Genomic DNA, 12,331 nt, shown 5'->3' with positions numbered 1-12,331 from the left:
AAAAAAGCATTGCAGTTAATTAAACTTAATTAAATCAGACTTAAGAATTAAGTTGGAGTCAATTATTACACCTATGCTATGGTTACCACACCTCAAGACTTTGTTCAGATGTTGCATTTTAAAGCTGATTGTCAGGTTTTTGTCCTTAAAACACACTGTGTAGGAGTAACATCTTACGTATCTCATCTCAAGATGTGTACTGTAAATCTTATGTATCTTTGCTCATTTTAAAGCTAGTAACTGAGGCCTGAACCAATGATATCAGACTAATGCAGTTATTACAAAGAACTTCTTGGTTACATATGTAAACCATGTTCCCTGAAGGAGGGAACAGAGACGTTATGTCGATACTGACGTATTGGGGTCTCACTTGGCAACGAGAGTTACATTCATAACAGAGACATTCCCTTTCAGTCAGTCATGTTTAACGCTACATTGATACAGACGTATTGTGGTCCCAATGGAAAGCACCACAACCATTGAACTATGTTACGAGATTTGGTAATGCAGGTGGTGGTAAGCATAAACGTGCCTAGACAGATGCAGTCGCAAGCCATAACCTTCCCAATGCTCTTAAGTAAGCCGTAATCCTTCGCACCTACTTAGAGGGGTTGAAAAGACTTTCTGAGGGGAAGGTAATTTGGTGTTCCTTCTTTATCTTTTATTTATTTTAATAAAAACTTTCACCGTAACGACAACTTCATGTTGGGGAAACTGTGGAGCCACATCCTACCCATAGGGAAGTGACGTGGAGGATGCACATGTGGACTGACCTAGGGCAGTACTACATATGGAAGAATGGAAGAACCACTGTGATAGTTCCTAAACAGAGATGGAACAACTAACATTGCAAGGTCGGACAGAAGAAATTCTGTCAAGGGAAAGACAGGTTTTCCAAAAGGGATGAATGGACCAGGGGAAAATACACATACAGGATTACTAGAAGGGGATCTCATGTATTCAGCACCTAACCCAGTACAAGGGCTGACTGGACTGGCATGCAACATGAGTACTGAGCCTGGTGTCAGCTTGATCGACGCAGGGTGCTGGAGGAACTCAGCCAGAGTTCACCGCCTGGGGAACTCTCTTGAACAGCAGAAAAGGTCCTTCCTCTCAGGGGGATTCTCCAGGAAGGGGCTCACTGGGGGGAATCTGTACTTACACAGACCCCAAGGCCAGCTGTGTGCCAGTGCATCCGTGCTGAGGGGGGCCTCGGTCAGAGAATAAAACCGCTGACAATGGGAGGACTCTTAGGAGGCAAACAGGTCTACCTGAGCTTCCCCAAATCAATGCGATGTGAGCATACACCACCTTAATGGTTGATGTATGCAACCAATCACAGTGTTGTCTGTCCGGATGATGTGTTGTCTTGCCCTGAAGCAGCAGCTGGAAATGGAGTAGGGCAAGTAGTACCACTAGCAACTTGAGGCAATTGATATGCCACTGCAGTTGAGGTCCTGTACAGGAGCCAAACGCAGCAGGACTGTTACATACAGCACCCCAGCCCAAGCTGGAGGCATCTATTGTGACAACAACATGCCTCAACACTTGCTCTAAGGGCACTCCTGCCTGTAGAAAAGCAAGGTCTGACCAAGGGCTAAATAAGCGGCAACAGATTGGCGTAATGCTCACCCAATGTGTGCCAACCTGTAAGTTTATCTGCTTCAAGAACAGCAAGTCAAGTCGAGCTTTATTTTCATTCCGCTACATGTGGGGACATACAGTGGAACGAAATGTCATGCCTCACAGGACCACGGTGCTACATAAATACAGACATACAACAATGGAGTAAAATGTTACCACCTCTCTGTGAAATGTAGTTTTTAAGTTACTTTATTCATAAAATCATCAGAGCAGCACTGACTACACATTTCTGTGAGAGTGCAAGCATGTGTCTGTACTGTATGTGTTTGTATAGGAGAGGAAGCGAGAGAGTATGTGCTTTCTGTACATAATTTTGTGACAAAAACATGGAAATAGTTTGACATTTTTATCTTATGGTAATTTTATCTCATTATTTACTACATTTGCTTGGTTAGCATCATTGTGGTTTTTGTTTAGTTTTTTGGCTATTTTAGGCTGTAAGGGCCTTTGAAATAACTGAAAACATTTGGTGAAGTGATATGGACGTGGAGGTGGAGCTATGGACGCACCTAAAAGCTGTCTAAGACAACAGAAGAACACATTGTTTCACGCGCACACTGTAGACTTGCGTGGCATAAAATAAGGCTTGTGTAGCATATAACGCTTACAGTAACTTGGGACGATGTCAAATTGGAGTTCTGTGCGGACCACAAACTCGACTGGGTTAGAGGTGTGGCTGAATCCGTGTTCAGAAAGGCGCGGAAAACAAATAACGCGTTCTACGGAGCCACCAAAGGGACATGGGTTACCCGCTTGCTAACGGTAGCCCGTTACATTACAGTACATAAGATTTCACTTACCACATAAACGGAGTAAGGAGTGATGACTGATAGGATGATGGCGAATGATTTGCCGATCCTGAGCACCACTGACAGACATCTAATCTTGTAAAATGTGTGATAAGTACTGTCGAGTGTTGCTCCGTACGTGTGATCGCGAATCTCGAAAGTGAAAGTAAAAAACAAGCGTGCATTCAAAAGCGATTTCAATGCCCCGCATAATAATAATGGCTCCCTGATGCCCGCAGTTTATATACAGTATAATTACTCAACATTATAATTGCGACAGAAGATATTATATTTTATATATATTTATGGGTGTTTGAGCGTGCATGCGGGGGAGGGGTGCGATTTTCGAATATTATTTTTGCTTGGAATGCCCATCCCTACTTAGAGCGTCATCAACCAATCAGAATTCAAATAAAACTGCTATCATTACGACACTCTTATGACATTCTTCAAAAATATCACTCATTTCTGTCGAGCTGGACATTTTAGTAATGATCAAATGAGTGAGTTCAGCTTTGAGAATGAAACCAACCTGTTTGCTCCTCAGTATCTTCATGTTTGACTCTGAATGCTTCTTCAATCTTCAGGTCTTCACTCTCCTCTTTAATAAACTCCATCTTTATAATAGTGCGTCTCTCAGTCGCTTCAGCAGGAGTTTTTCTGTGTGTTTGGACACTTTGTCCTGTTTAAGATCAGAAAAATGAACAAATAAAGTAAACCCAATCTAGATATCTGGGGTGTCTCAATCAGCTCCCTAGTTCAGTAGTCAGCACACTAGTAAGGGAGTCAGTCAAAGTAGTGTGGCACGTGTGTCTCAGTAGAGTTTGCCTATGTGTTTAAGATGAGAATAATTAACAGAAAGAAAAATAAACCCAATCTAGATCTCTGGGGTGTCTCAATCGGCTCCCGAGTTCAGTAGTCAGCACACTAGTGAGGGAGTCAGTCAGAGTAGTGGGGCACGTGCGTCTCAGTTGAGAAAACACTGAAAACTCAGTCAGAGTAGTGTGGCACGTGTGTCTCAGTTGAGTTTATCTGTGTGTTTAAGATGAGCATAATTAACAGAAAGAAAAATAAACCCAATCTAGATCTCTGGGGTGTCTCAATCAGCTCCCGAGTTCAGTAGTCAGCACACTAGTGAGGGAGTCAGTCAGAGTGAGAGTTAATGGCCTGATTAGCTAATAAAACACTGAAAACTATCACTATTAATGAATGAAAGAATGCAAAATACACAGACACTTAATACTTAGTTTGCAAATTTGACATTGATTTTATACAGCGCTGAATAAGCTCTTCAGTCTGAATAAGCTCTTTTGCACTACAAATCATATATCTGCACTGTTGTTTACTTTACTGGTTTGCACTCTATCTGCCATATGCCTTGTGCTTTTTTTTACATTTTTTAAAATGTGACCTTATTTGTATATTTTTATAGTTGTATTTTGTATTTAATCTGTATCTATCTGTATTTATGTTCTACTGTTAGTGTTATCTGTATGCACCAAGGGTCTGAGAGTAACGCAATTTCAATTCTCTGTGTATGTGCTGTACATGTGGAAGAATTGACAATAAAGCAGACTTGACTTGACTTGATTCGAACGAGTCAACTGAATCATTTGGCAAGCGATTCAAGTGAATCATTTGGCGAATCAACTGATTCGGAGTTTCAAAAGGCTCCGTTTCTCCATCGCTGCTGGCCACTGAACCGATTCGTGCTCATGATGAACTGAGTGTCCATAGAGGGAGCGAAATATCCTTCATGAATGCGGCATAAAGCGTTATAATATTACACTCAAGATTATTTCATCCGCTTTATAGTGCTTAGAAAAGTTATGCACATGTCTGCATCGACTTAAACACTTTGAATGATTAAAAACACACACCTTTCCTCAGTCGAATCACAACAGATGCAGGAGCGCGGCGCAGCCTTGTGACGCCACAGCGGCAGACCAAAATAAAAGTCCTGTCCACTCTCTAAAAGTGCATAGAAGTCCACACATAATAAAACACGTCAGCCTTCCCTTCTTGGTGAAATATATATTCAAATGCATGTTGTCCAGTGATGTACTGAAAGGAGCTGCCAGTGAAATATGGAGGACCAAACCTGCAAAAACAATAAATAAATAAATACACAAATAAATAAATAAATAAATGTGTGTATAAATACATCATTTCTTGTTTAAATACATATATAAGTAATTAAACGTGTGATTTAAGTAGTCAAATAAATAAACATTTTCTATTTGCCCACCAATTTATTTTAAGGAAATGCTAAACTCATCCCATTTATTTTCCTTTGATCACTCATTTATTTCTGAATGTAGTTCCACGTTTATTTTTCCTCTGCACAACATGCTAATGAGAGGGTGTCAACCATGGACTTGCTCGGGTCATGTGATATTAATTAGGGCCACACTTCAACACACACACAAATGCAACAATCAACATTCTGCAATATGTCAACAAACACAAACTGTGTGTGAGGCTCAGTCTCTCTTAACCCTTGTGCGCTCCTCATTTGGGAGTCACACTCATGGTCTTTGTATTAAAATAGAGACTAGGCCTTTAAAATCCAGCACCTCCTGGTGAGAGCAAAGCAAGAAAAACATGTAATTTCATGGTGTAACCACTAGATGCCTGTATAGGAATCTATAGAGAGGCTTGTGAATTCCCTCGTTGTTTTTATACACAATAAACATTGAAATCCACAACCTAATAAAAGTAAACAATTAAGGCATTCTCAAAGACTACTTTCTGTCCAGGTTTATATTTTGTTGTTGTTTGAAATGTTGATTTGAAGCGTCAGTTTTTGCATTATTACTACTACAGTCAAACCTGAACACAGAAAGCATTTTGTTACATTTTTATAGAATTCTAATGTTTTGTGTAACAAAAATAAACAGGAATGCTTTATCAGAGCTTAATCCTTCTGGGTCTGATCTGATTTTAACCTCTTATTTCAGTTTTCTGACTTGTTTTGGCTATATGGCTATAGCCATACCAATTCATTTGAGTGTGTATAATTCTGTGTGTGTGTGTGTGTGTGTGTGAGTGGATGTGTCTGTTTTGCACTCTTGATGTTTTAGAGTGTAACCCCTTCCATGCTGTACACTTTTTTACTAAATTGTAGTTGAATTATTTATTTTACTTTACATAGTTGCTGTGTTACTGGCACACCAGTTCATGGGGGGGGGTGTGTATACGTGTGCGTGTGTGCGAGTTGATTTTGCACTCTTGATGTTTTAGAGTTTCACCCCTTCATTGCTGTGCAATTTTTTTCTGCATCGTGGGGGATTTGTAGATTGTACACACAAAAATTTTCTGTATTTTTTTGCCCATTTCCCATTCATTTCCTACTTTTTGACCGAAGACCATGAGTGTGACTATTTTATTATGAGCACTTAGCCTGTTCGAATCATGCCCTCAATTTCTTTGTGTGTTCACATACCAAGTGCCATAAAAGTCACCAAGTTTCATACCATTTCGATGAAGCTACGACTTTTAAACATTCAAAATGTAACATTCTTAGACCGCACAAGGGTTAAGGAAACCTTTATTGTTAATGTTTTACAGTGTGACTCAACGGCACTGTTCAGATTGTTAAGAAATGATAAATGGCAATGATTTCACCATTTTAATGTGATTATTTCATATTTAATCGTACAGAAATCAGATGAAATGATTGTGACTCAGCAAAACTCTCCTGTCTTCCACTCTATTTGTTCATTTCAGGTTTCTCTTATGAGATATTATGGGGTTTTATAGGTTATTTTTTCATGCGTGCAGTAATATTGAAATGAAATGTGTGCAGTAATGTAGGCTTTAACAGGAGAATAAATACACAAATAAATAAATGTGTGTATAAATACACGTGTTCTTGTTTAAATACATATATAAGTAATTAAACGTGTGATTTAAGTAGTCAAATAAATAAACATTTTCTATTTGCCCACCAATTTATTTTAAGGAAATGCTAAACTCATCCCATTTATTTTCCTTTGATCACTCATTTATTTCTGAATGTAGTTCCACGTTTATTTTTCCTCTGCACAACATGCTAATGAGAGGGTGTCAACCATGGACTTGCTCGGGTCATGTGATATTAATTAGGGCCACACTTCAACACACACACAAATGCAACAATCAACATTCTGCAATATGTCAACAAACACAAACTGTGTGTGAGGCTCAGTCTCTCTTAACCCTTGTGTGCTCCTCATTTGGGAGTCACACTCATGGTCTTTGTATTAAAATAGAGACTAGGCCTTTAAAATCCAGCACCTCCTGGTGAGAGCAAAGCAAGAAAAACATGTAATTTCATGGTGTAACCACTAGATGCCTGTATAGGAATCTATAGATATTAAAATAGAGACTAGGCCTTTAAAATCCAGCACCTCCTGGTGAGAGCAAAGCAAGAAAAACATGTCATTTCATGGTGTAACCACTAGATGCCTGTATAGGAATCTATAGAGAGGCTTGTGAATTCCCTCATTGTTTTTATACACAATAAACATTGAAATCCACAACCTAATAAAAGTAAACAATTAAGGCATTCTCAAAGACTACTTTCTGTCCAGGTTTATATTTTGTTGTTGTTTGAAATGTTGATTTGAAGCGTCAGTTTTTGCATTATTACTACTACAGTCAAACCTGAACACAGAAAGCATTTTGTTACATTTTTATAGAATTCTAATGTTTTGTGTAACAAAAATAAACAGGAATGCTTTATCAGAGCTTAATCCTTCTGGGTCTGATCTGATTTTAACCTCTTATTTCAGTTTTCTGACTTGTTTTGGCTATATGGCTATAGCCATACCAATTCATTTGAGTGTGTATAATTCTGTGTGTGTGTGTGTGTGTGTGAGTGGATGTGTCTGTTTTGCACTCTTGATGTTTTAGAGTGTAACCCCTTCCATGCTGTACACTTTTTTACTAAATTGTAGTTGAATTATTTATTTTACTTTACATAGTTGCTGTGTTACTGGCACACCAGTTCATGGGGGGGGGTGTGTATACGTGTGCGTGTGTGCGAGTTGATTTTGCACTCTTGATGTTTTAGAGTTTCACCCCTTCATTGCTGTGCAATTTTTTTCTGCATCGTGGGGGATTTGTAGATTGTACACACAAAAATTTTCTGTATTTTTTTGCCCATTTCCCATTCATTTCCTATTTTTTGACCGAAGACCATGAGTGTGACTATTTTATTATGAGCACTTAGCCTGTTCGAATCATGCCCTCAATTTCTTTGTGTGTTCACATACCAAGTGCCATAAAAGTCACCAAGTTTCATACCATTTCGATGAAGCTACGACTTTTAAACATTCAAAATGTAACATTCTTAGACCGCACAAGGGTTAAGGAAACCTTTATTGTTAATGTTTTACAGTGTGACTCAACGGCACTGTTCAGATTGTTAAGAAATGATAAATGGCAATGATTTCACCATTTTAATGTGATTATTTCATATTTAATCGTACAGAAATCAGATGAAATGATTGTGACTCAGCAAAACTCTCCTGTCTTCCACTCTATTTGTTCATTTCAGGTTTCTCTTATGAGATATTATGGGGTTTTATAGGTTATTTTTTCATGCGTGCAGTAATATTGAAATGAAATGTGTGCAGTAATGTAGGCTTTAACAGGAGACGAATGGAAGCGCTGGAGGCAGACAAAAGAAGTGTGAATGATTGCATGTGATATTGATTTTATTAAAAAAGTACAATAAACTAATTTCAGACTCAATATTATGTTTTGCTTAATTCCTCAAACGAAGTAGTTCCAATCAAAGCCTCAGCAGAAATGTAGTGCATCTACACAGTGGTGATTCTTTGATTCTGAATGAATCAAGTGAGTCAGTGATTCAATCAGAAGATTCAAGTTCATGCACAGCTCTAAGGTCTGAAGAGACTCGTGTGACATTGACAAGGAGCAGCCGGTACAGTAGAGGACAGGGAGGAGCGCAGAAAACAGGAAAAAACATACAACAAAAACTACAACTCCCAGCAGGTTCAGGGGGTAAAATACAAGTTTTTTGGCGGGGTTCCCCTGCTAAAATTCGCATTCCAGGGGATAAAAATCATGTTATTGGAGTCGCTTCAACCCGTGGACATGAAAAACAACCCGTGGCAACAGTGTTAAAGTAGCCCAATTCCGCGGGAAAACCACGGACTTGGCAACACTGCGTCGCAAAATGATTCACTCTTTTGAAGCGCTCCAATCGGATCGCGTATCGTGAATCATTTGATTCAGATCGGGACTTCGGCGCTGTTCGAGGGATGTTTTTTATCCCCACCGGAGATAAAAATAATTCAGCAGAGGCAGGGATGCGTAGACCAGAGGGGGGAAATCCCCCCGCATCCCCCCCCGGCAAATCACACCCTGGTTGTATCTATTTCCCCCTTTTTAGAGCAACAATAGCTTTCTTTGAAAATAAAAGGCCATTACCAGCAGTGCTGAAATCAGGCACTGCCTGGATGCGAATTCTTGACATGAGCCCAAAGATGTTCCGAAAACACCTGCGATTTACAAGAACACAGCTTGAGCAGTATATGGAGCTATTGCGGCAACAAGGGCTGGATGAGGAGAGACCCCACCCACATGATTGTAAAGCACTTTGGGTGTACAGCAATACACAATTAAGCGCTATATAAATGCATCATTCATTCATTCATAGACAACGTGATTGGCGCAATCAACGGATGCCATATCAAGATCCAAAGACCCCACGTCAGAGGAATAGACTAGATCAGGGGTAGGCAAGTTCGGTCCTAGAGAGCCACTGTCCTGCAGAGTTTAGCTCCCACCCTGAAAAAAGCACCTGCCTGTAGCCTTACCCCTAATTTACACTGCACACGTCTGCGGCGCGTTACGGCTCCGACGCGGCTACCGGAACTGATCGCAGTCATTCTAGTCAATGCTTGTGTTTACACCAGACACGCCGTGGCACGTTTCAAAAGCGGCTCTCCGCGCCGCTTCGATAAAGATAGGCGCCTAGTCTATTTTTGACGGACACCGCGTCCAAACCGCACAGCAAATGCAAAATAAAAGTAAAAAAATCATGTCAATTTCCAAATAAACACCCTGCGCAGACTCCCGATCGCATTTCACGGTCACATATCTTTGGCACTTGGCAGGAGGCCAGAAATGGACGACGAGCGGTTCATTCTCGAAATACAAAAACGCATGTTGTTACATCACAAATCCTTTTTACAAGGACAATGAGCAACCAAACAACATCTGACAGGCAATGGCGTGGTCTCGCGAATCCTACCGCTGCGCTTCTGGTGTGAGTTGGCACCGCGTGGAGGGCGTAACAAAACCTCCTCTGAGCCGTAACGCGCCGCAGACGTGTGCAGTGTAAATCAGGGGTTAGTAATCCTGACAACATTGATTAGCTTGTTCAGGTGTGTTTGATTAGGGTTGGAGCTAAACTCTGCAGGACAGCGGCTCTCTAGGACCGAACTTGCCTACCCCTGCGCTAGATGGACAGGTTGTACTCGTGTCTCACATGTATTGTAATGTATCACGTAAGTAAATTTTATTTATAGAGCACATTTAAATTCAGCGTACACTGGCCAAAGTGCTGTAGTGAACAATCATAAAATAGAGTAATATATAAAATAGATTAAAGAGTAATGGCCCCAAAATGGACCCTTGAGGAACCCCACAGGACAGAGAAACAGATGATGAGAAAAACTGGCCAATAGCCACTTAGAATGTCCTGGATTTAAAGGGGTCATATGATGCTTTTTTAAAGATCATTATTTTGTGAATTTGGTGTAACAGAATATGTTGACATGCTTTAATGTTCAAAAAACACATTATTTTTCAAATACTGTACATTATTGTAGGTCCTCTATGCCCCACCTCTCTCAAACGCTTCGTTTTCTACAAAGTCCCTCCTTCCGACAAGCGCAGTCTGCTCTGATTGGCCAGCTGACCCAGTGCATTGTGATTGGCCGAACACCGCAAGCACTCGTCGGAAATGTAACGCCCCTTACCATAATCGCGGGCTTCATCTTTCAAAATAAATGTAAAGACAGTAAATAATGTCATTAGTTTTACCATCAGTTCAAGCCCGAAAGGGGAACAGAGTCGCGTGACAGACACAGTGATGAAGCTGGTATGTGTTTGCAGTACACAAGCCACGGTTAAGACAGCGGACTCCACTGTGATGTTACCCTCTCTCTCTCTCTCACACACAAACACGCGCGCACACACACACACACACGCGATGCGCATAACTCCGCATTTGAACAGTCAATAGCAAATACTTAAACTAATAACAAAACAGTAGCTGATTCAGAAGCGCCAGATTGTCATAGCAAAGTCAGAATGACCTCCTCTCCTAGGTTCACGAAACGGTCGTCCATAAAATGCATTGCTGTTCTGTTGTAAGTCATCTTAAAGATTTCTAAATGCATCTACTTCCGGAAGGCCAAATAAAGTGCTTTTGCTTTCGCCTAGAAACACACAGCGTCTCCCTGACATGCTGCTTCAACACTAACTGCGGTTACTGAAACCACGCCTTCTTTCTTTGCGTGAAAAGTTGGGCGCATTATGCAAATATTTCCACATAGTGAGGTAGATATGTGGGGGCGTGTTAGAACGAGCCATTTTAGGGGGGCGTGGCAGAGTCTTAACTTTGATAAAGAATATCTCTTTGGTTTTGAGACTTTAGTCTTTGCAACTTCAGGGATCTTATCTATGCGCAATCAGCTTGCAACACTCCAAAGAGAAAGGAAAAATTTTAATCGCATCATATGACCCCTTTAATGTTAATGAATAGGTTCTTTTCACTGCCATTAAAGTGAAATAACTGAACATAACTGTAGGAGCCTGAGAAAAATGCTCATTTTAGAAGAAAATTTCAGATGGCAAATGGCACTTGGAGGCTTTTGCGTATGAACTCATATATATATACACAGTGCACTGATTCTTATGACATAAAATGAATGCTGAATGAACTTCATCACGATTTTTTATATACCGTATTAGCCGATGACCCTGATTATAAGACGACCCCCCCTTTTTCCAGATGTACCTTTTGGAAAAAGACTGTTTAAAAAACAAATCTTGTTTTTTCTCAACAAAACACATTTTGTCTTCAATTATTTTCATATTGCATATTTTTCCTATTTTAATTTTTGTTTTGAAAGTATGGTAAAAACTGGTAAAATGTGCCAACAATCACATTTAAAAAATATACACTTTTTGATATACCTTAATGTCGCTTCAATTCACAGTCTGTTCACACTGTTCACACCGTGGGGGGTGAAGTCCATCGCTCCAAATGAAGCCTTTGCAGAGCGACCGCTATTATAACGGGCTTTAAGAAAAGAGGCCATCTCACCTCTGTGCTTGCACCTTTGCACTGGCCGTAATGAAGTTGAAGAATTAACCTAGAGATTGTGCTTTTGTTTTAAAGGCCCTTCTTGGTCTTGTTACCCCAGTACATATGTTTGTGGATTCCTGTATTACGTAGGATACCTTTGGATCAATCAGGTCGTGCAGCCAACTTCTCCCCTCCCACACTGCCCACACTAGTTTAAAATCTAAGGGACATCTGACTGTTTCAGCTGTCCTCCCAAGATCCCTCTACATATTAGGTTCAGCCCCATTTTTAAATCCATTCAGAGGCCAACTTTCAATCGTTTGCCTTTAACATTGTCTCGAGGTGTTTGATTACTTCCATGTTAGTTTATGTTCCTTCGTTTGTTGTTGCTATAATTATTCTTTATTCTCAGGTAGACTCTTGCCAGGATAGGCTCGTTGGTATGATTCTTGCTTAGGGTGCGAGAGGTCCTGGGTTCAAATCCCAGATGAGCCCATAGTGAGGTTTGGACCATAAGCGCTGTTTTCTCTTTAGGGTCCCGAACGATCAGGAAGTTTTTGGTCAATCG

General features: G+C 40.3%; 1 protein-coding gene across 1 annotated transcript in view; it reads right to left on the bottom strand.

Moving 5' to 3' along the window:
- Positions 1-11,776, bottom strand: part of LOC107567813 (gastrula zinc finger protein XlCGF8.2DB-like) — a 13,816-nt gene extending 2,040 nt beyond the window's left edge. Inside the window, exons 1-3 of the mRNA XM_016253582.1 lie at positions 11,684-11,776; positions 4,313-4,403; positions 2,965-3,114 (exon numbers count right to left, since the gene is read on the bottom strand). Of these exons, the coding sequence (XP_016109068.1) occupies positions 2,965-3,114; positions 4,313-4,403; positions 11,684-11,776 (334 nt within the window). The remainder of the gene's footprint in view (positions 1-2,964; positions 3,115-4,312; positions 4,404-11,683) is intronic.
- Positions 11,777-12,331: the final 555 nt, after the last annotated feature.

The sequence above is a fragment of the Sinocyclocheilus grahami genome, unplaced genomic scaffold (assembly GCF_001515645.1).
Source record: "Sinocyclocheilus grahami isolate Dianchi unplaced genomic scaffold, SAMN03320097.WGS_v1.1 scaffold1191.1, whole genome shotgun sequence".
NCBI lineage: Eukaryota > Metazoa > Chordata > Actinopteri > Cypriniformes > Cyprinidae > Sinocyclocheilus > Sinocyclocheilus grahami.
Note: the sequence above shows the minus strand (reverse complement) of the source record. Positions and strands in the feature narration are given on the sequence as shown.